General features: G+C 34.2%; 1 protein-coding gene across 4 annotated transcripts in view; it reads right to left on the bottom strand.

Moving 5' to 3' along the window:
- Positions 1–6,504: 6,504 nt before the first annotated feature.
- The window catches only part of LOC148955446 (dystrophin, isoforms A/C/F/G/H-like), a 504,509-nt gene continuing 485,309 nt past the window's right edge, over positions 6,505–25,704 (bottom strand). For 2 of the 4 annotated variants that reach the window (XM_089102283.1, XM_089102291.1), the window contains 10 exons: positions 24,240–24,424; positions 21,905–22,047; positions 20,862–20,973; positions 17,467–17,646; positions 15,741–15,892; positions 13,275–13,442; positions 11,209–11,479; positions 9,587–9,713; positions 9,074–9,190; positions 6,506–7,740 (listed from right to left, as the gene is read on the bottom strand). In XM_089102283.1, coding sequence (XP_088958409.1) covers positions 7,655–7,740; positions 9,074–9,190; positions 9,587–9,713; positions 11,209–11,479; positions 13,275–13,442; positions 15,741–15,892; positions 17,467–17,646; positions 20,862–20,973; positions 21,905–22,047; positions 24,240–24,424 — 1,541 coding nt within the window. In that variant the 3' untranslated portion in view covers positions 6,506–7,654. Of the gene's footprint in view, positions 7,741–9,073; positions 9,191–9,586; positions 9,714–11,208; positions 11,480–13,274; positions 13,443–15,740; positions 15,893–17,466; positions 17,647–20,861; positions 20,974–21,904; positions 22,048–24,239; positions 24,425–25,704 lie in introns of all 4 variants that reach the window. The other 2 variants (XM_089102277.1, XM_089102295.1) reach the window with 2 other exon arrangements.

Raw genomic sequence — 25,704 nt, forward strand, 5'->3', positions numbered from 1 at the left:
TTTTCTATAGCCATACCACCATGTTGGGTTTTTACTCATAGGCGGTAATGGTAAACAGAAATTGTCTGTAAAAAGAATATTTTGACTGAAAATAATTTATTTATTCCATCCACCATTCTCTCATACTTTATTTTAAGGGTTTACTTTTAATTTTGAGTGTTTTGTTCTAAAATAAACTAACTCTAAATCAGAGCAATTATAATGAATCCGTCTTAGGTTTCTTACGGGGTTTTTTATTATCTTGGCCCAAAAAGAGAAGGCAAATCAAAATTTAATACTTTTTGTGTGATTTTTAAATAGTTACAAGTGGAAGTTAGCGATATATAGTATTTAATATAAATGCAGAAAAAGTTAGAATTGATGGTCTGCTTTTAGTTTCCAAGTGCTAATGGCCTTTTTCTCAGGGAAATATTAATCAACATGTCTATTTTTACTAAATCTAGCTCCTACAAGCATGCAAAGAATCTATGAGGTTTATTTCGTCCTGTTTTACTGTATGAAATATAAATTTGCCTCAATAATCATGGTTGTCACTATTGATGGGATGATTGTTCAGAAATCCTGAATCTTCTTAGAATCAGAATCGAAGTGCCCAAGTCTCAAAAGGACTTCACTATCAAGTTTTACTTATAAGCTCATTTGTTTCCACTATTAGCTGCCGATTGCTTCTTTATGAATGAGTTAAACCCTGTCATATCTTTATACAGTTGCCGACTTTTGTGAAACAATAAATCAGGATCATCTATTTCGCTTATCGGGCATCGTCGAATTAGTTATTTCTGTTAAAATTTAATTCTTATTCATTAGTTGAGCCCATGGGCGTAGGGAGGGGGTGGCAGGGGGGAGTAGCTGCCCCCCCCCCTAGACCTTCAAATTCACATTAGATATGGCTGAAAAAGCAGATGGTTGGAAAAGCAGTTGATAAAAGGCCCTCCATCACACTATCGACTGCCCCCCCTAGACAATATGCTGCCTACGCCCATGGTTGAGCCTATAAGTTTTTTGGTACGAAAGATCTGCAAATATTCTGGACGAAGAAGAAAATTAAATATGTACCTTAATATTGCATATTCTCATCATTTCTGGTCGTAGTTTAATTTTCCTTCTTTTCCGTTTGAATGTGTACCAGCGCGTTAAAAACAACATAATCTTGACGCAACTGAATTGAGATGGAGAAACAATTCGCCCCATCAAATAAAAAAAAAATAAAGCGGGAGAGAAGTAAATTGGGGAATAAATTGATTTTGAATTAAAGTTATCAAGTATTTTGCAGTAGGTTGCATAGGTTGCTTCAAGACATGGCTAATTGTAGACAGAGAAAAGCCAAGACAGATAGTCCAAGTATTTGAGAGCCAAATGTTTAAATGGCTGGGGCCCGAAGTTATCAAGTATTTTGCAGTAGGTTGCATAGGTTGCATCAAGACATGAATTAAAGTTATCAAATTGAATTAAAGTTATCAAGTATTTTGCAGTAGGTTGCATCAAGACATTGCTAATTGTAGACAGAGAAAAGCCAAGACCGATAGTCCAAGTATTTGAGAGGCAAATGTTTAAATGGCTGGGGCACGGGTAAATGGCTTAAGAAGTGCGACAAGCTTGTTAAAGCTTACCGTATTTTGGTCTTAATAAATAAATAAATCACAGAGTAGAGTGAGATAGAGTGAATCACGAAAGAAACAGAAGTCGAAAATTAATAAAAAAAAGAGGAGGAGACTGAGATAAAGGAAAAAATGTAATAGTCAAGTAGCATTGACTACATTACTACTACTACTAACAGCTCACTGCAGCACAAATCCGCCTGAGACCAACACAGCTACGCACGCTCCTCTTCCATCCCAATCTGTTCAAAGCCCTCCTCTTTACACTCTCCCAGGAAGTACCCATTTTCCTTCAATCTTTCCATACAACATCTTCCTACCCTATTCGGGGATGACCGGCTTTTCGTTTGACCCTAGATGGCTGGCCGACAAGGTTTGGGAATATGTCATCCTTCACCTGCAGAACGTCTTAGAAAGTGGGATTGAACCACATTATTGATACAGTTTACTGTTTGGGATACGTTTAGTCAGTCGGTTGCCCAAAACAATCCAAAGGCAATTTCTCTGGAAAACATTTAGCAAATCCTTTTGCGTTTATTTTTGGAGCACCCGCGCTTCAGAACCATACTTGAGCACTGTTATCACTGTAGCTTCCAATATTCTAATCTTGGCTCGCAGACTAATTTTTTTATTCTTTCAAACTTTTTTCAACTGTGAAAAGAAACAACACTGGACCTTAACTATTCTACTTTTGGCATCTTCACTGCACCCACCGTCTTTATTAATAATATACCTAGGTATGTGAAGCTGCCCACTTGGTCGATCTTCTCGTTACCCAACCTCACCTTCACTTATTCCTAATCCTATCGACTTAGTCTTCTTAGTATTAATTTTCTAACCTATTCTTCCACTCTGAACTCGCAAAACCTCTAAAAGTTCATTCATTTTGCTAACATTTTCACATAGAATGCTTAAATCATCTTACTAATCTAAGTCTTGAAGAGTTTTACTTCGTCATTTCATTCCGTGTTCTCACATTGTCTTTGCTGTGCTCCTACCAAGTTCATCAAAATGATCCATATAAATGGGGATAGAACGCAATTCTGCTCAACTCCTGATTTAATGCAATACCAGCTGCTAACCTCATTTCCTACCTTAATTGCAGTAATGTTATTCTCGCATCGCACTAATAGTACCTGATAGTACTAATCACGTTAATGTAATTTATCTGGTATACCATACAAGGATAGGACCTTCGCTAAAGCCCTTCTGTCAGCTGAGTAAAACGCTTGCTTATAATCTATAAAACTAGACTAAGTGCGTTTGATGTTTTAAACACTTCTCAATTATTAATCTAAGAGTGAAAATTTGGTCGACGCATCCTCTACCCTTGCTACAATCCACTTTTCTTCTCTTAAAACTTCATCTATATTATCTGCAAGTTTAAAAAGTATGATCATACTAAGTAATTCGCTTCCTACCGAAACCAGGATAATACCTCTATAATTACCATACTCACTCTTATCACTTTTCTTATAGAAGGGTTTAATTAGTTTTCCCAAAATCGCTAGGTACTTTCCCCCTTTTCAAAAATTATACTCATAATCTTCAGTAACTTATCTCTAACCTCATAACCACCATATTTAAAAAACTCATTTATTATACATATCAGCACCTGTTGCCTTAAAAAAAAAATTATCCTTTTAGTACGTCACTAATTCTTCCTCACAAAATAAATCTTCCTTTATATCCAAAATGTCACAAACTTTTTCATTCTTTTATATATCTCTTCTCGAAAATCTATCACGGTTTAGCACATTCTCAAGATATTCTGCCCATCTCTTTAACTCTCTCCTTATAGCTAGTTCTGGCCCCGTCCCGACCTTTAACTGGGACAAGTCCATATTGACTATTCCCTCTCAAATTTATGAACATGCCAGTACGATATTTTTCTATCTGGCTGCATCTTCCAGATCTTTCGCAATTTTATCCATGGCCTCCACTTCATACTTCCTTAATTTATGTTTTAATGCTTTCTCCACTTTCTTTACTTTCCTCTTATTTTCATAATTTTTGTACAGGCTCCTCCTTCTCTTTATTAAACATAAAGCATTTTCACTAATATTCCTAGCTGTGTTTCTAAGTTTCTTCCCTAAGACACCATCAGCGACTTCTCAGATTATTTTCCAAAAATTATTCCATCTATGTTTTACATAGTCAAATTTTAGATTCTCCAGTAAGTAACCAACTGTTCCTGGAAGGTTTCTCTCAAATTCACATCCTGGAGTCTAACAGCATCATAGCTTCCCGGAAGGTAGTTACCCTTCCTAACTTCAGCTTTAAATTAAGCCTAGATACTTCTAGATGGTGATCTTCACTTTTAACACAATTAACTATCTTGTATTGATCCTGCCTGTCTTCCGTTTACAATAACATAATCAATAAGGTTAGCTGTGTTACCATCATGTGACTACCATGTTAACTTATGGGCTAAATTATAACTAAATGTTGTATTGGTTATAACTAGTGTTATACCTACAAAATTGCAGTAGTCTGTGACTATTACTGCTTTCTTTTCCTACACCAAATTTACCTAGGCTAGGATGCCATCCATCCCTATTTCTACCAACCTGGTCGTTGAAATCTCCTAATAAAAACACCGCATTTCCACCTGGGACTCGCTTAAAATGGAAGCGCTTATGCTGGCTTAGAACTGGACAGCAAGAAGTCCCTGGGACCTCCAGTTGAAAGGAGACGTTGTGCAATCTTGAGCCCATCTTGGTCACAACATGGTTTTCCACATTCGGTGATGCTCTTCTATCAACAATTTAATGTTTTCGTAGTACTGGATGTATAAAAATAGCACTTGTTAGCACGGGCGCCCATAAGCTGAATTCCAGGGGGGGCGGGGCAAACTTCGTCTAATTGCTATTTTTAATGCTATATATTAGAAATCTCAGAACAAAAATATAAAAATAAGGCAGCATCATTCAGCCAGGGGGGGGGGGCAAGAGCCCCTCCCTGCCCCCCCCATATGGGCACCCATGCTTGTTAGGTACTTGGGAAAGTCCAAATTTGTGAACCACTAATGAGTTAGATGAAATAATTCTTAACTTTTTGTGCGTTAGTCTTTTTCGATAATTGTTTAGAAGCAAATCGAGGTTAATTTTTGTATAAAAATGTATGTAATACAAAGGCACAAATTTGTTTCGCGAAAAGAGGGGGGTTTTGTTGTTTTTAGTATAAACTGTCAGTCGGAAGCTATTCATAATAAATAATTCAATCAATTCATAGAGTCCCAAAACCCCACTCATTGTGGCTATCTGCACCATGTTCCAAATTACTTTGTAATTTCTAGTCTCTCTAAGATCAAATTCATCTTTAGTTTCCGTCATTGTGGATTTTATCTCACTTTGAAATTTTACCCCGGTTAGTGTTAGACTAAATTGGTCTTTTGATGGTTTTCTTGTATTTTGAGAGCTTTTCCTACTTTTTTGCATTGGGTTGCTGTCGTTTGGTTAGTTTGCATTTTGTCCTGCTTCTCAATCTCCGTTCCTTGATTATCATCTGTCTCTCTCTCCCTCGATAGAGGGCTTATAGAGTCTTTCAATGTTGTAAAGCATTTATGTATTAAAATGGAAGAGAGGGTAAATTTGACTAACAATCTGTAACCAAGTAGGCTACAAGGAGAAAATGGGAAATTCAGGTATATTCAGGTTTTTTATAAGGGAGTGAATTTCTCTTTTCCTGATGTAGAAAACAGTCACAAACTTCAATAATCTTCCAAGATTATTTTTCTTATACTATTTTACTATTGTTGGAGTCTACAGTCAAAATCTTGGAGATTCTATTGTTCATTCCAACGTAAGGTAAAGCTAGAAATTGCATTACTCGCAGTTCCAACAAATTTTTTTCATACTGGATGCAAATATGTCACAATTACATAAGTTTCAATTAAACATCTGTCATTCAGTGACGCTAGTTCGCGAAAATATAGGGGGGGGGGAGCAAGGACCTTTATTAAAATGAAGATACAAAAAACAGGTGTTTTCAAAATTTAGCGGGACGGACACCCCCGCCCCTGTCTCCCAATTGTCACCCTGTTGCCATTACAATTTCTGAAGACCATTATTTAGTCCTAATTAGAGAAGAGAGTCTTTCAGTTGGAGATTCTGCAACTCCACCTTCTTCTCTCTTTTTTCCTTCTCGATAGATTGTTGACTGATATTTTACTTTTTCAAAATGTACTGGTTTTTCAAGACCTTCAAAGAAGGCATAATCGTGTGACCGAAATTTGACTTTTGACGACATGAGTCATTGTTGTTTTCATAAGAGGAGAGAGGAAGGAAAGGAAAGGGTGGCCTTCGTTAGTAAAACACCAATGGACTGAATTTACATAAAGATAATTTGCAAGGGTTGTGTTCTTTACATTGCAAGATGGCTGAATCTGAGTGGCTTTTTAACCAAATTGATTGACCTCGTGAAATAAAGAAAGATGACTAAGAAAATAAAAAAATAATGTTCACCATTTTGGAACAATCATTTCAAAAAAACTACTCTGGAATTGCTTCTTCGTATGAGCCAAATCATAAATTGCTTCCGCGCGACAAAATTGACCTAAAACTTTAAACTTAAAGGAAGAAGATGAAATTTTAATTTGAGAGGTGTGAGATAAGAAAATTTTAATGGGAGACTTCTTAAACACTTCTTCTAGAAGTATATTCGTATAATTTGTAATTCGGCTCATTGTGATAGACGATTTTCAATTTAGGTATAGATGGCGAAAATGTGCAAAATTTTCAAAAATAGGAATCACGCAAAATATCGACAAAACGTATTATTTCAAATAGCCTAACAAACCCATGGATAAAACTTGGATTAAACTGAAAGCGCCTATAAAACCATTTCATAGAGGGTTTCTGATGAGAATGAAGTATGAATTTTGTGTCTATAGAAGTTACTTCACAAGGGTGGATTCACTACATTGTTACCAAATTGCTTTTTGATGACATGGAAGAAATATGTAATTCCAAAATGGTGCGGGAAACCCTATTGTTTCATGTACGCTTAATGACTGATAAGAAACATGTTTTTCAGACAATGTCAGTGTTCACAAAAATCGGTTGTAAAAAGCAACCTTGCACATATACACATTAAAACAACAAATAAAATATTCAATTGAAAATTAAAATCGCCCAAAACCCAATTAAAAAGCATTCAAATTTTAAAGCACAACCATGTATACGTTACGGACCAAATGATTAACAAATGGCATTATTCATAATGTCATACTCATTTTTTGAAAGCGTTAAAGCAGAAAAAACAGCACATATTTCAGTAACGAATGCTAAATGATTTAAGCAACTATAAAATAACCTGTAACAAAAAGGGCATAATTTTAATTTGACAAGTAGGTATTCATTGATCGCACAGTTGCTACGTCATTTTTAAAAGAATAAAAATATAAATTTTCAAATTTTAGGTCAAGCGACAAGAATAATTATTATCCTTAACCAAGCAAATTTATAGTAATATCTAATTTAATTGAATACTTCAATCGGGGGAAAAAATGAAGCCCGAGTACTATCTTGTTTGAAGAAGAAATATAGGACTTCCCAAAGTAATTTTTCACATTCCTGAAAAAAGCATCGTTTTTGAACTGTCACTTTCAGAGATCATGGGGTGATGTGTAAGTGACATTAATATATGCCGGGCATCACAAATAATGCCATATATTCTCGCTATGTCCATAACATACATTCGTTTTCTGCAGGCTAGTTTCACTGAAAATGAAAATAAGATTTGCATGATTGTCTTCTTTAAAAGGTACATTCTTCTGGATAAAACAGTAGCGATATTATCGACAGTGTTGTAGTCTGAGGCAAATGGGAGAGATATTTTTCACAATTTGCTGTGTAAATTCAGTTCTCAAATTTGACAGTGAAAGTCATGATAGTTTGAGAACTATATAGTTTTAATTTTAGAAAGATACTAATTAATTGTACAATTGAGCACTTCTAGCGTTCATCATAGGGTGTCTTCGTTTTCACTGGAAATTACTTTGGAGTGCTACTCCATACATTAATGACTACATCACTGTTGAAATAATTCAAAAGTTAATGTTCAGTGTCACTATCTGAATAGCCTCCGTTTTCGTCGTTCATGACAGCCACCAAACTCCCAACAGCCTTTCCTAGGTCATCTGAAAAAGAAGAGCCGATCAAAACTAATTTTTTTTTTCACCGCAAATGGAAAAAAAACGGGTGTAGTTACATTATAATCTTCAGATAAGTAACTTGCCAAGATATATGCTTAATCTTACGTCTCTGCACGAGATAACTTTTTTTTAAATTAGTCATAATCTATTTAGCTTTGATTTTGTGTTCTATGCTTTTCCATCAGTTGATGTGGGATTATATCTAATTGAAAAAAATTAAAGTTGTTTTTATTGAACAAGTAAGATGCAATCAGGTATCAGTCAATCGTGCTTTCTTAATATTGCGCATTTTCATTCATCTAATACTAATTGAAAAATTTGGGTAACAGGCGCAAACATGGAGCAAGCTTGCTTTAGTTTGTCATAATTGGCTATTGATGCTTTTTTGGACTGAGACAGGCTCTTGACACTAACTCCTGCCATTTCACAAACCAAATCAGTCAATAACACATTGCTTGGCTAAGTATTGCTAAAAGGTGAAGAATAGGAGAGTGTTATCAAAAGCAAAGTTATTCGAAACGAAAGTAAGAATTTAAAAAAAGTAAGAATTCGATGTAGTAGTAAACCAGGCTCACGAATTTCCTCAACAGAAATTTCACCATCATTTTCCCTATAAAAAAAACTGACTTGGTGCGATGCTAAATTGTAGCGGCTAAATCTTTTCTATTCTAACTTATTTTAGGTTTACAAAATTTCTTCTTTTCCTTACAGGAAAAAGAGGTTGTTATTATCAGCTTTTCCAAAAATCTGTCTATTTTGTTGTTTTGTTTTACAGTTGATAGTTCATTTTGTCCATATGGGCTCTCGAGAGCTTTAACACATGTACACATTTACATATCGTAAATACATACTAATTATATGGTATTACGTATACATAATTATATCGGTGTTTATATTTCTAAAATTGAGGGTATCATTGCCAGTTTTTCTTTTGTATATTTTGTTCTGTACTGTTAAATAATTCCGGGTTGGTTTTATCCTTTAATCCTCTTTAAACGTGTAACAATCTATATTTGGATCTTTAAAATAACTACTACTACAACTAACTCACCGCAGTACCAAGCCACCTAAGGCCAACACAGCCACGCACGCTCCTCCTCCATCCCAATCTATTCATAGCCTCCCTTTTTACACCCTCCCACGATTTTTAAAATAAGATGTTTCGCATTCTACAGTGTCTCTATTTCGTTTAGAAATAAACGTATATGACAATTATACAATGAGCTTTAATCATAAGATTAATATGATGAGCAAGTTCGAGAGAACAACTTACAAAGATAAACATACATAAATAAATAACTAGTGATAATATACTCACCAACCATACTGAAAAGGTTACCGACCCCTCGTGCCATAGGAGGGGGTGGTGGTCTTGACGCACTTCTGGAATCACGGGAAGTCAGAGACTGAGAGTCTGCTAATGCTTCTGTTGACACTGCAAAAAAAAAGGTTGATAAATTGATCATTAAAAGATAAAAGAATTCGTAGAAACTTTGGCTTGTTATCCTTGCTTAGATCGATGGAAAAGATAGTCATAAGAAAAAGGAAAAATCATAAAGTAACAATGTAATATAACAGACACGAGTTTTCAAGATGAACAAAAGGGAAATTATTTATTGCACTTTAGTTTTCTGGTATGGTAAAGGCAAGCCTTACCACAGGGAAAGGCTTCGCATTAGAGCATTAAAAATAAATTATTGCATTTTTCTTTGTCACCTTTCTACTTTTCTTTTCTGCTAAGCTTGGTCTTGCAACTTTTGGTACCAACCTAACAGTTTACTGTTAATTAAAGACATAAAAAAAAGGTAAAGGAAAGCTAGAGATTACTTACATCTACTACTGGATTCGTGATGTTCATGCCCATTCACACGATATGGTATATCTGTGGCAAGCTGAGATGCTGTAACAGCTCGAGTTTGAAGTGTTCCTGTTCGACTTGGAGACGATGAAGGTACAGGCTAAAATAAAACAGTGACCCTTTTACTGGCTGATGGGCAAGCGCTATTCAAGATTTAAATTTGAATTCAATAACTCCATGGTTAACATAAGAAATGAGGCTAAAAACTTGTTTACACAAAACTTTCTAAAGAGGATGAATACAGTTACAAAAATGGAAAATGGTTCAGTTCAGTTCCAAAAGATTTACACCAGCAACAAGGAGAATGAAAATTCATATTATGTCCAAAATCTGATCTTTCAATGATTCTTTATTCTATACTTTATGCATTGATGGCAATAAAGACTGTAACATTAACGACATAAACCGTGTAGAAAAACGTGAAAAATGCTGATAAAAATTCTGTTACAACACAATTCCACAGAATGGAAAATTTTGAGGCACATTTTTTTTTTCTGCTACTTAATACATTTTTTGAGAAATCATATTAGGGGCCAAACCGTATCCTAATTTTTTGAGGATTACGAAGATAAAAAAAAGTTATCAGTAGCTTAACCAGCTATTCTTAGATACTACATATTAACAATATTTCTATAATGAAGTAAAAGAGACTTATATTACGAACGTAAATCGTTTTACAAACAAATATATAAACATTCTTTTTATTTTTCAACGTAACATCATTAAAAACTTGAACATTTGTCAAGACGTGACACCAGCTTTCAGGTCCATCCAATCACCAAAAAAAAACTCTGTTAACCAGTTAACCATCCATCCAACTGTTAGCATAAGCTTTATGAGCATATCAACATTTGTCGTAATTACATATTGAGAGTACCCTGAATCAATATTAAGGCTTAGGTGCGGAATTACCGACAGAGACTACTTTCTAGTGGCGCTGTTCTGCTTCAGAATGCTCGACCTCGTGTTGCAGCAAGGACAAAGACGCAACTGGACAATTTTCATTGTGAATTGTTGTATTACCTACCAGCTTTGATACAGCTTTGATCAGACAATCATGTTTCCCAAAGCTGTGGAATTTTTTGGTGGGAAACTAGACAAGTAATGACATGTTGGTGATGCTATTTAGTGTCAGTGATAATGCTCTACTTTGTGACGCAATTTACATTTATAACTAAAGTTTCTCTTACATCATCACGACGGTTCTTACTTCAAAAAACGGTCCACGTGATTTACTAGTTTAGTTTTAAAATAACCGAATTGCCTATTGACCAATATGAATGCAAATGTTACAAAAATATTACTCTGAGTTCACTAGCATTCCAAAGTCAAATTTAGGATATTCTAGGCTATTTAATTTGTATTTTAGGCAACTTAAAAAAATGTAGAAATTAAGAAATTCAGAAAAAGGTGATTTTTTAAAGAAAAGAAAAAGAAAGAAACTGCATGAATAATCATGCACGCGTGCACTGTGACGAATTTCAAGGAACCCAGCTTACCTAATTGGACCAACTGGTATCCCACTTAATAGCCAACTAAACTAAAAATAAGATACCACTCTACTTGCATCGACATGTAGCATAATTCATACTTACTTCTGCTAAAAGCTTCCGCAGTCTGGCTAGCTGCGCTTCTAGCTGCTTATTGTGCTCCTCTAGAATATTCATCCTTGCTTCTAGTCTAGCCTTGTGTTGTCGAAGCATTCGTGCTTCAGCAAGCATTTCCCGCTCTGTATCTGTGGTCAAGACAATTCCATCTAAGGATTGATTTGGGTCAGAAGTGGACGATATACTTAAACTAGGTGATTGATGACCTCTAAGTCTCTCATATTCTGCTTGAAGAGATGCATTCTCTTCTTCTAGTTCGCTAAAATGTATAACAAATTAAAATTTTAACTTAATGTACATATTGACAATTTCAAAGCCTTAATAAATATGAAATATTAATATCAGCTCAATTCAAAGCAGCCGAGGAGCGACTGAAGATTATAGAGCCGTTTCTTTTACGTTCTTTCAGATGAAATTCCTGAGGAACAACCAAAAAACGCTTGTGCAAGGGTAAAGTTCCAAAAATTGTTCTCTGGTATATTTCTAAGCAATTTCCTAAGCAAAAAACACTCACGTATAATCTTAGCTAAAAAAAAAATATATTGAAATAATTTCTAAAATTATATTTTTTCTTAACATTCCATACAAAATACGAAATTACTGATAAGAGCTTTATTCACAAATTTTTTACTCACAAATTCTGTTTCATATTTCAAGCATTTTGTTAAAATATTGTGTTCTAGAATTTTTGTTGCTGTATTTTTATTCACATTTCTTGGGATATTTTTACTGACCACTTAAATACACAGACTGTCAAATACTCAGCTTAGTCTCACGCCTCAGGTTGGAATTCCCACTTCCCTTTTAAAACTGACGCAAATGAAAAACAAAACAAGCTTAAATGGAATATGTCATGAACTGTGACTCCAAGTTGGTGAAATTATCCTGATTTCATATTTCTGTACAATCAAAATCCAGAAAGTCAATTAGATTTGAAATACTTAATAATTTTATGCTAATCTTATGACTTGTTTTCAGTCTTTTAGACCTTCGAAATTATACCAACAATGCAAGCACATTTACATATTTTTCTAATAAATTGAGCTAAAAAGACAACCCTCATAAAAGAATGGGATATAACAGAAAAGGGCATAATAGAGCAGCCAGGTATAGATTACAAGCATAAGATTCAAAACTTTTTTCTGTATTAAGTTCAAAATTTCAATAAAGGGAAAATACTGGTTGCCCTGCCCTTTACCCTGTAGGCTCTAAAAGAGATAAAAGGGGAAATGCCGTTATTGATCTTCTCTGGATTTTAGACATTCAAACAGATCTAAAGCTTATTGTTCTCTGTTTTGCTAATGTACGTTCTATTACACTTACAGTTTTTTTTTAAGATCAAGACTTTTACGAAAGGTTTCTGCAGGACAGTTTGAAATATATAATAAACTCTAGTATTTAGATGAGTCACTTCTTTAACCTGCGACATACCTCTAATACTCATTATTTTTTTACACTTGGTAAATAAAATATTATTTTAAATACCAAAAGAGGTATTTTCAATACTTAAAATATTAAGTATTGAAAATCCCTTTTTTGGCATTTTCATTGAAGAAATTTAAAAGAAACAACACAATTTTCCCCCTAGATTTTGAAAAATATATTCTGTCCCCTCCCCCCGCCCCTCTACATTCAGCATATAAAAAGGAGTTGACCTTCTAAAAGCCTTTGACTTAGCTGATCATGACATTCTAACCATAAGTTGTAAAACATCAGAATTTATAATCTGGTCTCTTCGTATTCATTGTGGAGTAGCGGAGGGAACTATATCAGGTTCCCTGCACGTTCCATTTTATTCATCAGTCCGTGCCCTTATTGGAAGCAACATGAAGAGCTTTATTCCCCTTGTAACTAAACAGCTAGAGTTAAACTGCTTTGCCCTAAAACAAAATGTAATCATACGAAGGAAAAGAAGAAATAAACTTTCATAAAACCAGATCAAAATTAAATTAAAATTTAGTTGTGTCAACTGACTCTCTCGCAATATATATTTTTACTTTTTTCTAGATGGCGCTACTTTACTCTACCTTGCTAGAATGTTTGTTCATTCTTACCGTATCATAGACTCGAGTTCTTCTTTATGGCTTTGGTCAATTGCAGCAATTAACTGAGCTGGCGATTTTGGTCCAATATTTGTATCTAATCGTTCACTGGATCGTTCGTTTCGACTATTGGCAGTCAAAGATCGACAATACTGAGCTATTAAAGCGTGCTCGTCTTCCCTAAAAAGGATGACTTTATGAACTATAGTTGAATATTAATTTTACGGAGCCAATAAAAGAAAAATAGAAAGATCTGATAAATAGGTTGCATGCAAAAGGACGACATTCGATCTGGAAAGTTAATATATGTTTAATAAATAGCAAAATTCACTGGGATTAGAAGCATTTTTAGGAGTTCACAAACAATTAAACTGACTAATATAGTTCTAGGTACCTCTTTGTTTTACTAATTATATTACTTTACGATTATTCGCAATCAAAGGCAAAACTTGGAACAATCAATTGAACCATAGAAAACAAAAACTTCATCTTAAAAAGCTTTTTTACAACCGTATACCAGGTAGAGACAATCTAAGAAAATAACAACAATAAAAACAATAATACTAAACTAACTAGTTACAAAATAAATTGTAACCTTCACTCCCCCAGAGGTTGAGATATGTGGATGAAACCGAACCTTGCATATGGAACACTTGAAAGATAACGCAACGATCGAAAAGCCAGACCGGAATTTGAGATATAATGTATGATACAGTGTTGGTATCAAAACGGCTCTAAAAAGCAAACATTGCCAAACTTGTAATAATCGCCGAAAAAACTACACAAAAATTTCCCAAACTACAGAAAATTTTATTCAGTACAAAGAATTGAAAAAAATACACTTCTATTAGTAAAAGAAAACAAAAAAGTTTGTTAGAAATAAAAATTAGCACAAAAACACTATGAAATATTGTATATAACGAACTTAGTAATCATTAGAAAGTTTGTTGGTTAAATATATTAAAACATGTTATAAATTAATAAAAACTGAAATATACAACAATTGTCAAAAGACTGTAATAAACACTAAAAATAAGAGAGCATGTCAAATCTGATAAAAACAATATTACTACTAAAAACAATTGTACTAGTTGAAAAAAAAAAAAAAAAAAAAAAAAAAAACCGAAAAAGAAGCACTGACGATGCTAGAGGTCGGTGATGAATACACATTATGCCGAGCTCCCGGAACGGTGATATCACCCCAGTTGCAAGTTCCAGGGTTTTCCTATCATTGTGATTAAAATGAGATCATCTTCTTTAGCATTACATCATTGACTTCATTTACTCTGTTCATTTGATTAAATTAGTTCTTCAGTTCAAATTCTATAAGATCAGATAAGCTATTACTAGAGTGTTTATCGTGACCACCCTCTCACCCCCCCCCCCAAAAAAATATCTGAGATTCTCAAGAATATTTCGAAAGATTAAATAAAAGTAAAAATGAAACCCAGAAGGATTTCTCTTATCCAGCAAGATATTGTCACGGTTTATTTATTACTCCTTTGCTGCATAAGTGTTCAAAGTGAACTGAAAGCGGTTGAGCGAAAAACTGTTATTGAGATCACGGAAAACTAAAAAAAAAACAAATTTTTGGAACACGAATCACCGCCTATCTTCCCAAGGCAGAAGAGAGTATTGTTAGAGTTTCAACTTTTTGCTAAACATTTCTGTGGGTTTTACTTTTTATTTCAGTCCCTGTGTACGCCAAATTTGTGCTTTTCTGAAGCCGGCAATATTTTAACAAAAGAATGGGGAGGGGAAACAAAGAGAACCGTCATCTTGCTTTTTAATATATTTGGCGGCTCAATTATAGTCAAATATGGTCGTAATTATACGACAATTACCCAAATTTTAAGATTTTTTGTTTAAACTTTATTGAGAAGACAACTTTTAACGATAAAAAAAATATAAGAAAAGAAAAAGGCTACGGTCAGAGAACACAAGTCGTGACCCCCCCCCCAAAAAAAAAGAAAAGAAGTTTCTATGGTAAGAAGTGTTAAAAAAAAAAAAAAAAAAAAAAAAAAAAAAAAAAAAAAACCGAAAAAGAAGCACTGACGATGCTAGAGGTCGGTGATGAATACACATTATGCCGAGCTCCCGGAACGGTGATATCACCCCAGTTGCAAGTTCCAGGGTTTTCCTATCATTGTGATTAAAATGAGATCATCTTCTTTAGCATTACATCATTGACTTCATTTACTCTGTTCATTTGATTAAATTAGTTCTTCAGTTCAAATTCTATAAGATCAGATAAGCTATTACTAGAGTGTTTATCGTGACCACCCTCTCACCCCCCCCCCCCAAAAAAAAAAATGTGAAAATATAAATACACACTTTAAATTAGGATTTTTTCGTCTGCCTTTTCCTTCCGTGCTTATTATCTTTTTAATTTTGATTTGTCTTATTTCTGTTCCTAACTGTAATTTAATAATACCCAGATATATGTCAATAACAGATCTACACTGAAAATGGACTTACGAATCTGGAGATAGGTCACGGGTCAAAGAAGTGCGACTAGGAGTCCCACCATCAACGTGTGACTCAGCTTCAGCCAGCCTACTTGCATAGAGCTCTAGCCGAGCATGAACATCTTCTCCAACTCCTGTTGATTGCGGTGTATCAAGGTTCGACTGAAAACAAAGAAATATAAAATAAAAATTGTTGAGCCCTAGTGAGAAAGGCGCTCAGTTGTGACCTAGACAAAATTTGTGTTTGATTTGTTGCTAAAACCGTTGCTGACCCGGTTGCTGAAAATTCGCACTTCGTAAAATCAGAAAGAGGGACGGATTGAAGACGTTGACGAAGACGTTGAGTTTTGTTTTTCACCTGGAGGAAGAACTATGTTTCTTAATAACGTAAAGTGGAATCTTCATGTAGTAGCTAATACAAATTAGAAAGAAAAGTAGGCCAGTTATATTTGGTGGCTACAAAACGATAGTCGTCGACAGTGAAATAATTTTTATTAAAGAGGCTCAACTGTAGGAGATACATTTTCAAGAGGCTTAGGTGCAAATTAGCGTACCTGTTCTTCTCACAGGCACTTTTTGCACTTTTACACAGCCACAGTTACAACTTTGGTAAATTAGAAAGATTTTTTTTTTCTGTACTTGTGCAGAGTTGTTAGAAGAAATGATAGGACAAAAAAAAGAAAGGGCTGGATTTCTTATACCTATTATATTTTCTTTTTCAGCTAAAAATTTCATAGAAGAAGTGGGGACATTCCTGCAAGGGATTGTCTCTTTGAAACTAAGCCTCACCGCTCGACTTACGGAAGTGTGTCTTTATGAGTCTCCCTCTGTCCAACAAGTGTGAATGAAGTTTTGAGCTAAATTTGAGGCCCTGAAAGTTTAGCTGTTACCTTTTCCAGAAACAAAGCACAATTCATTTTATTGAACCTTCACTGTTTCCAAACACGTCTATTGTTCTTTAAATTTTTCGTTTCCCACTTTCAAAGGCTAGGAGTCCAATTATTCATCAATACATACAGGATTTATAATATAATAGTTATCCAGTTAAGTTCAGTCGGTTTACAAGAATTATTGGATATTGCCACTGTAAACCAAAGATGCATACAATGCCGTAAACCCTTCTTGTTTTAGGGGGAAAGGCCAGTCTCTAATTAAAGAAAAGAATCCAGCACTCCGAAAAATACAGCAAAAGGCTAAATTAACTCAAATCCACATCGATATCTTTTGTCAATACACGACTCTCGCACTTTCAAAGCCAGCCCAGTTGGTAAACCCTTCAATATGTTTTAGCTGATTCGATCGACTCACCCGGTGGAAGACCCTGATCATCGTCACGTAGTTGAAAGTAAAATTAAAAGAGTGGCTCTACATTAGTAAACAGTCGCGTGAATTAGAGAGGGGGTGGGGGTGACATTTCCCTACTTGAATTGTTTGCTTTGTCCCTAGATTTTGAGAAATACCCAATTCTTTTTTTTGGATGGGGGGGGGGGTGTATTTTCATTTAAAAATGCTCTTTTTGGGTATTTTCATTGGAAAAATGACAAATTTGCCCTCCTCCCAAATCTTCGTGAGTTGGCAACACTGTTGGATAACCTAACACCCTTTAATTACTTTAAAACTTACAGTTTTAAATTCCAGGCAAAGACGAGTCAATTTTGACCATTCATTGTTATAGTGGCAAGAAAGAGACAATCAAATGTTACACTAGACCGGGAAGATTTAATACACCAGCTTACCATTGATGGTGTAATTTGCCCTGAAGTTGTACTATCCCCAGCTGTACTTTGGTTGGCAGAATCACTTTCTAGCTGAACTGGAAGATACCCGAGTTTCTGGTGCTTTTGAAAATATTTTTTTGACTTGAATTTGTTTTTCAAAGCCTTCGTGAAGTCCTTGATATCTTCACCGGAAGTAGACTAAAAATAAAAATTATAATAATTAAGCAATTTGACGATTAGCAATTTGACGACAAGCAGATTCACGATTCTTTCGAAAGCAAAGAATTACAGATCTCATAGGTCTGAGGTCCGTTTTAGTAGAAAATTTGTAAACGAGCTTGCAGTAATTAAATACATCCAGAAGCGTCTAAGCCTGATTGAGTAATTTGAAGCATCAACAAATAGAGTTAATCAGAGGTTACATCGTTGAGGAACAGATAATTTCATTGATGCGTGAGTTACTGTAGGAAACTGCTTTCATTCAATGATGATAAGATCTTTAGCATGTAAATGATTTGATAGTATTAAATAATTTCTAGAATGGAATTAGCTAATCATGGCGAATAGAAAAAAAAAAAATTTGAAATGAAGAAACAAGGATATGTGATCAATAGTAGTTAAAAAGAGCGATAGATTTTGGGCCAATTTTCGCGGTTCGCCTTCATGGCGAAAAAAAAGATAATGTAAAGAATAACAAGAAAAACTAGAACTAAATAAAAATGAACAGTCTTGAAAACGACCCATAAGACCCCACGAGAAAAAGAAAAAAAAGAAGCATGAAACCAAGAAAATCAATAATTACTTCACAGGAAAAATAAGGGCAGAGTTTCAATCGGTAGGTGACTACCATAATTGTTAAGTTAAATAAATGTGTATTTCTTTTTATTTGGTGGGTTTATGGTCTTATTTTTACACATATGATTGCATGTGTTCTGTCTCCAAAATATATGCGTAATTCGATATCCGTAGACCATTGAACACGTGGGACTGCAGAAGGTGCCTAAATTAAATCTAATCTCCCGCATATTCCAATTTTCCCAGTGATATTGCAGCTCCATCAAACTTTTCAATCAAAATTACCATGATCAGCCAAAAAAAAAAAAAAAAAAGAACCCGGCTGATAGTATATTCCTTGACATATATCATTTGGATATTAGTATTTCTTGTTCATGATTGCAGCGGTAGCTACAAAAATGCAAGAGCCAATCATGGCCCATTAACTGAAAATCAAAAATACATTTTGAAAGAAATTCTCCAATAAAAAAAAACTTGTCTTTTTTCCATTTTATTCAAGAATGGTAACTCTTTTCTATGTTATTTCAAAGTAATCACAAAAACTTTACACTTAACTTTAAGAGTTATCACGAAAACAAATTGTCGAGGAAAACAGATAACAATTATTTATAATTATAAACATATAATACAATATTTTAACAAAAGTGGCAACTCTTCATTCTAATTTGGTCGAATAAAAAGAAACAAAAAAACGAATACTGTCTTTATGAGAAGCATTCCCCATTTTTCTTTTTTCCTTTTCATTTCTTTTTTAAATGGAGAGGCCTGAAAAATATAAGATTCTTAAAGGCTCTCCCCAATTATGTAGGCACATAAACTGTAGCCTATTTTGTTTGATTTCTTTACTAATTTTATAAATAGAACAACCATTTCAGAACAATGAAAAATGGCCAATTTTCCACAGAAATCATCAATTGAAACAAAGCTTATTTCTTTCAAGTTCCATAAAAAAGGAAACTTTCATTTATTTCCATAAAAAAGGAAACTGGGTGGGGTGGAGAAGCTGTAAAAGTAGAAAGTTCCGTGATCATTACCCACATTTTATACGCTATTAGGATAGGAAGCTAGGGAGACATTTTTGAAAGCTATATTAGGTTGTAAAAATTATCAATTCAAATGAGTCACGGAAAGTTAGTTCACATTAGAACTCTCCCAAGCAATATATAAATAAATCATTTCCCCCTTTTTTTCATAATAATTTTTCCTTCTTGAAATGTACTAGGATCTACTGTACTAGGACATAATGATTAAATTCAAGGTTCAAATTCACAATATATTACTATATTCAAGTTTCAGACCTCATGCACTCTCCCTTTTCATTTTCAACAGACGCTCGAGACTTTCTCTCCCAGTAAATATTTCAAGCTAGGGAAATGGATCAAAGTAGCATAAGCAAATAGGAAATAGACTTAGTGTTGCTAAAAATTTATTCAAATTTACTATCAATAATACTGAAAAAAAAACTATAAATGTAAGAATGCCAAAACATCTCAAACCACGAAATATATAAATGAGACATTCAGTTTTGAAATCACTTAGCATTGACCAAAAACTATTTAAATATACCATAAATAATACTAAACAACTAAAAATCTATGTAAGAATTCCAAAACGTGTCAAACCACGAAAATAAATTACAGGTATTTGATTTTGAAATCACATATTGATCATGATTTCAAACAAATTTTCATGACACAATCATGAAAAATTGATCATGACACAAAAGAAGGACAAAAAAACCATAATAAGTACTGGTGGACAGAATTTTCTATATATCACATTAATGCCCATAAGCATTGCTTTTTAAATTTTTACCTTATCCCGTAGCCTATATATCCGTGCTCAATGATCATTGTAATTTTACCAAAAACAACGAAGTCACTTTAATATATATATGGTGCTAATAGGGGCATGGGATAATACTATCCTCATCTTCAAACTTTATCAGGAAGTATTTTCTATGAGCCGCTTTAGACTAATAATTGCGTAAGTACAGCTTTTAAGCTCATCTAAGCTTCAAATGCATAAAATACCTATCTCAATTATACAAACTTCAGACTATGAAAATTTTGATAAGACCATCTACACTCTCCAATTAAGATTCGAATGATTGTTAGCCATGTTAAACCATTTCCAAAAGTATAGCTATTACATTAATGACAAAATTACCTGACCTCTTCAGTGCCTGCCAAGCTTAGAAGGCATATTTTGAAAAATATGGATATTAAAAAAAAAGAAGATGCAGCCTCCTCATTCATTTGTCAGTCCGCTTTATTTATTTTCCATATCTTAAGTGGAATCAGTCAGATTTATTTACTTTTCGCATTTCGGATACATTTTTATTGTTTGGGAGGGGGGATGAAGTGGAAGTGGAAACAAGTTAGGTTTTTAATCATCGAATACAAGCAAAGTGTTTTGTTATTTATATTACTGATCCAAGATATAAGAAATACGTTTTAAGATCAGCCAAAATAACATAGACTAATTTTATATATTATAATAATAAATAACTAAGACTAATTTTATACATTAATAATGACTAAGCGTTACAGGGAGGAAAGCCGAAAAAACGAGGTAAAAAAAGAAAGAAGCGAAAAGATAAGAGTATACAAACTTACATGTGAACAGTATTCGTGCATAGGGTGGCTTAGCTTATGATGTTTGGCAATTTTTCCAGAGAAAAAACAGCTTTGGCACAAATCAAAGTTGAAACATTTCAGACAACGATATCTAAACGAAAAAAATTAATACTTCTTAAAATATCAGACAAATCATATCATCAGACATATTCATCAAATAATATTGAAAAACAACAGCGCTAATTTACCTTGATTTCTTCCCAGGCAACGGTTTCAGTAGTAAACTTAATCAAGGCTTGTTTTTTTTGCATTTCCTCCAAAGTGAGGAATTGTTTTTTTCTTTTTCATGTATTTTAGCCTAAATATAAATTTCAGAAAAACAGAAACTAATTAAGTTTCTTGGACTCATTAAATTTCTTAGATTTGGTAGCTTTTCCTTTTTATTTTTATCTATTTATTTATTTTTTATTTTTTTTCAAAAACAAAGCACCGCCGAAGACATCCGTTCTTTCCTTAATTCGACATTATGTTGTACATTTATCTTAATAGATTTTTAGCAGTGGTCACCTACGGCATTACAGGTAAAGAGAAATAGATATTTGGTACATTCGATAGAAACTCATTATTATAGGTGGCTTCATAGTTAATAATATTTTCGTCAAAATCAAAATAAGATACAAAATATAAAGGTTCCATTTCTGTTCAAAAACTAAACGAAATACGCGAAGAAAGTGAAAGAGGCAGGGAAAGAGGCGAGACGACAGGCACGTTAACAATGTAAAGCATTTTATAAAAGTTCTGACAAGATCTTTTAAAGAAAAATTGATCATACTATTAGATGGATCAGAAATACTATTAAACTGAAAGTGCTGAAATCTCTTTCGAGGCAATTTAAAAGACTTAGTTTTCGAATTATCACAATTAACACAAGATTTATTCGATTTTTTTGTGAAAGCATATTATTTGTCATGTAAAATTAAGCAATGCTTCAGAAATTAGATAAAAAAGAAAAGAAACAGTAGTAGTGATAATAAGGTCTAAAAAAACAGTTTCGGTCCTAAAAAAAAAATAACGCCAATTACCTGAGCCCAACGATAGGTGACATTTTACAGATATTGCATTTAGCTTGATGTTTTGCCATCTCAGAGGCAGATATTCTATGCAATACTGGAAGCCAAACTAGACTCTGAGGTTCTGCTTTCAACCAAGACATGAAATGAATAACCTTAAAAGATAAAAAAAAAATGAAATTTAAATTCACTTTAATGAAGATTAAAGTGGGAGCTAAAGTAGGGTTTCCTCAATTCAAAACGTTTAAACGCTTGAGGAGGGCAGAAGCTTAAAAGGGGCCTTGATTTAATTCTTAGCTCTCCTGAAGCCAAAAAAATATTTCAAAATTCTGCGGGCGCTATCAAGGTAGGATCTAAAGCTTTGGCGCCCCTAGGCTCAAGGGCTTTTGCCGTTCCGTTTTTTGCGAAATTTTTGGGGAAATCAACAAAAATTCGGGGACAGTGGAAGCACTGAACAGATCACAACTGATGATCCAAAAGTAATAAAAGAGAGAGGTGATACCGAACTCTCAAATGCCATTCTTGGGAAACATCTGACAGTTTATAAGTGACGACAGAATTCCCGTTCTGCTTAAAAATTACTTTTCAGTGAATAGGCAGCGCAGCAGCGGAGTTTAACCTGGCATTTTGACGATAAATCATATCAGTCCAGTTTTTATTAAAAAAAATCACTCAGCGATAATTTACTGTTCCCCCTGACATTGTGCGCTCCCAGGCCCGGGCCTAGTGGGTCTATTGGTAAATACAAGCATGTGCGCCATAGATGGTTCTTATCCGACTACTCCTTCCTTCCCAGACCTAACTGGCATAATCTACCGTAGATAGGAGAAAATATCTACCTGTCTCGTGTTTTTTAATAGCTACAAGAATCATAATGATAAATCTAGTGCACCGGAGGCCATTTTTCCAGAAAAAGAAAAAAATTCGACAAGAATAGAAAGCATTAAATTAAAAAATTGTAGGATTTTTCGTAATTATGTCGCAATATCTCCTCAGAGTCATTAAATATTTACTTCATATAAAGAACCAAATGAAATAGCCTTTGACTTCAATTTCAAATTCCTTACTACTAATCTATAGGTCGTCAAAAATCTGGCGGCAGAAGGCAGCCACCCTCATTGACAAATGTGTAGATACGTTTTGTTCTCAAACTATAAAGAACGCATTGCAATGCAAACAAGGGTTTAAAAAAGGTTCCCAAAATTCTAGGTCAAGAACTTCCTTCGAAATATTTCAATAACATTGCATAAAAATTCCTGGAAGCGGCGCAGAATGCCTCTTAAGCTGCGATTATGCAGTATCTTAATATTTTTCTCGACTTCTAAAAACCAAACATTAGGTCGTTAATTAAGAACTGATTTCCAAAATGTGTATTGCCAAACTCATCAAGATTGTGGGTTGTCAGTCATCAAGTGGTTGGAATTTTCAATAGGACAAAAATACAGCGATACAAAGGATCTCGGCAAAAGTCAGGTTGTCTATTCAAAAACAGGTGTACTCCAATATATTTTCGTAGCCTTAGAAATTCCTTAGAATTTACTTGCTTGTCTTGAATTAGATCTTGATTGTATGGTCCTCTCATCAACTGGCAATAGTCTGAGAGTCACACATTTTGTATTTTGTTACATTGTTCCATACCAATGGGGGGATTTTGGCCATTCCCCTTACCAGAAATACAAGGACCTTCCCAATATTTTGTTATATTTTTGTATTTTTATTATGTTGTATTTGTATTTTTTTTTCTTCGCACTTGTAGTTCTTTTAACCATATATACGAAAGTACTTACTTGATTCTGTGGACTGACGAGTGTCCAAGAAAATTTGAAGAATACTCAAATAGGAGTTAAATAAATTAATCAGAGCTAGTTAATAATTACTAATACAATTAATCGGATAAGCTCTTTTAGAAGTTCTGAACAAAATCAAATATACCATTCTGATTCAGAAAAGTGTTTAAAAGATAGCTGATAAAAAAAATATTGAAGAGAATTGGAAGATTAATTTTCAGTATATGGCGACAAACAATTTGTAATACAAACACTCAAACCGTTTGTTCTTGTAATGAAACGAAATTGTAAGGCAAAATAATCAATAAAAGTAATTTAATTCAAAAAATAAGAGAGAGATAGAGAGAGAGAGAGAGAGAGAGAGAGAGAGAGAGAGAGAGAGAGAGAGAGAGAGAGAGAGAGAGAGAGAGAGAGAGAGAGAGAGAGAGAGAGAGAGAGAGAGATAGAGAGAGAGAGAGAGAGAGAGATAGAGAGAGAGAGAGAGAGAGAGAGAGAGAGAGAGAGAGAGAGGGAGAGAGAGAGTCATAGTCAAATAGTACTAAAATAGGGACAAAAGTTACCTCAATTGAAGTCTTATCCTTTCCAGCTTTTTGTATGCAAGACCTAACAGATGGTTCCGTATTCGATCCACCAAAGGAGTTTATTTCGCCCAGTTCTTTAGGGACTTGCATGCAGGCATCAAGAAGACTACTGATTCCAGAGGAATCTGCCTGTCTTTGCTCATTGGCGACAAGCCGGAAAAGATCTAAAACAGCAAAGGATGTTATTATTTCACTCGAAATCACCATGCCCTAGAAAAAAAACATAATCGCCTATTACAAAGCTTTAAATTGAAGTATTTACCAAAGAGAATTGCACCGAAGACGTCTAGCAAATTTTAGACAAAAAAAGTTAAAGGACAGTTAGCCCACCAGTAGTGGTTCTGGATCCATTTTGCTGAGACATTAATAAACCCGGGCCAAAGTTTCGGCGATATTTAATACTAAGTTGAGACAGAGATATAACATATAATATCGTTCGTTCAGAGTCAGGCCATATTCATAATAATTGGTTGTCATTTGCAATACCTGCAGTAGTATATACTTTTACCAGCAAAAATATACCTGTCCTCTTACGAAGATAATTTGGAAGGATGTCAAAGCAACTTGTTTCCCTCGGTCCGTTTTCCTTGTTGTCTAGAAAACTGTTAATTTGGCTTCATTCTAAAGAAGCTTTTAATTTTATAGTTTTAAGATTACCCTCTAGATGCATGGGAAATGATAACATAATGGAAAAGCTTGGTTTAATGGTATTCAGGAACAAAAACTTCAGATTATTTCCAAATAGCTGCATCAACTAATGAGAATGGCTTTTTAGTCTGTTTTCACTCAAAAGGACATTCGCGCAACAATTGTCGTTTTGTGGCAAAATGGGGCCAAAAGAGCACTTTGGTGTGGCAGGATCCCTATTTTTACTCATAAACGGTACTGTAACTGTAAATGTCAGTTAAACGAGCCCTGTACGGGTCTTCTATGACCACCGTGTTGATACAACCACCGCTGGAAAAAAAAAAAAAAAAAAACGCAAACGTGATTAACTTTCTCATGGACAATAGAAGATTCCAAATTTTTATGGAGAGAGGGCTTTAAACCTCCCTTCGTGTATTGTCATACCCGTTGAGAGCGATATTATATTTTTTTTCTAGATCAAACCCTTTCCGGGAGTTTTTCACCCCGTTTTCTGAAATTATGCAAATCTTTTGCTAATAAATTTTGACAGGTAACTTAAAACGAAATTCATTTTATATATTTGAAATGAGTATAAAAGTGGATTATTTGATGCACAAATTCTAACCAAAATTTCGATTTAAGCCTTTTGGTTAAAAGTTGCTTTTGCCTTATCATTCATTACCATGAATAATATGGCAGAAAAGCCATACTTAATTTAGGAACAGTCTACAATTACATGCCAAATAAGACGCATAATTTTATCGAAGGGAGCAAAGAATTTAGGTACTGAATTGCGGGGTGTGTAGAAAAAGTGTGA

This window comes from Artemia sp. Qi Xiang Cuo, chromosome 2 (genome assembly GCF_049724085.1).
Source record: "Artemia sp. Qi Xiang Cuo chromosome 2, ASM4972408v1, whole genome shotgun sequence".
Classification (NCBI taxonomy): Eukaryota; Metazoa; Arthropoda; class Branchiopoda; order Anostraca; family Artemiidae; genus Artemia; species Artemia sp. Qi Xiang Cuo.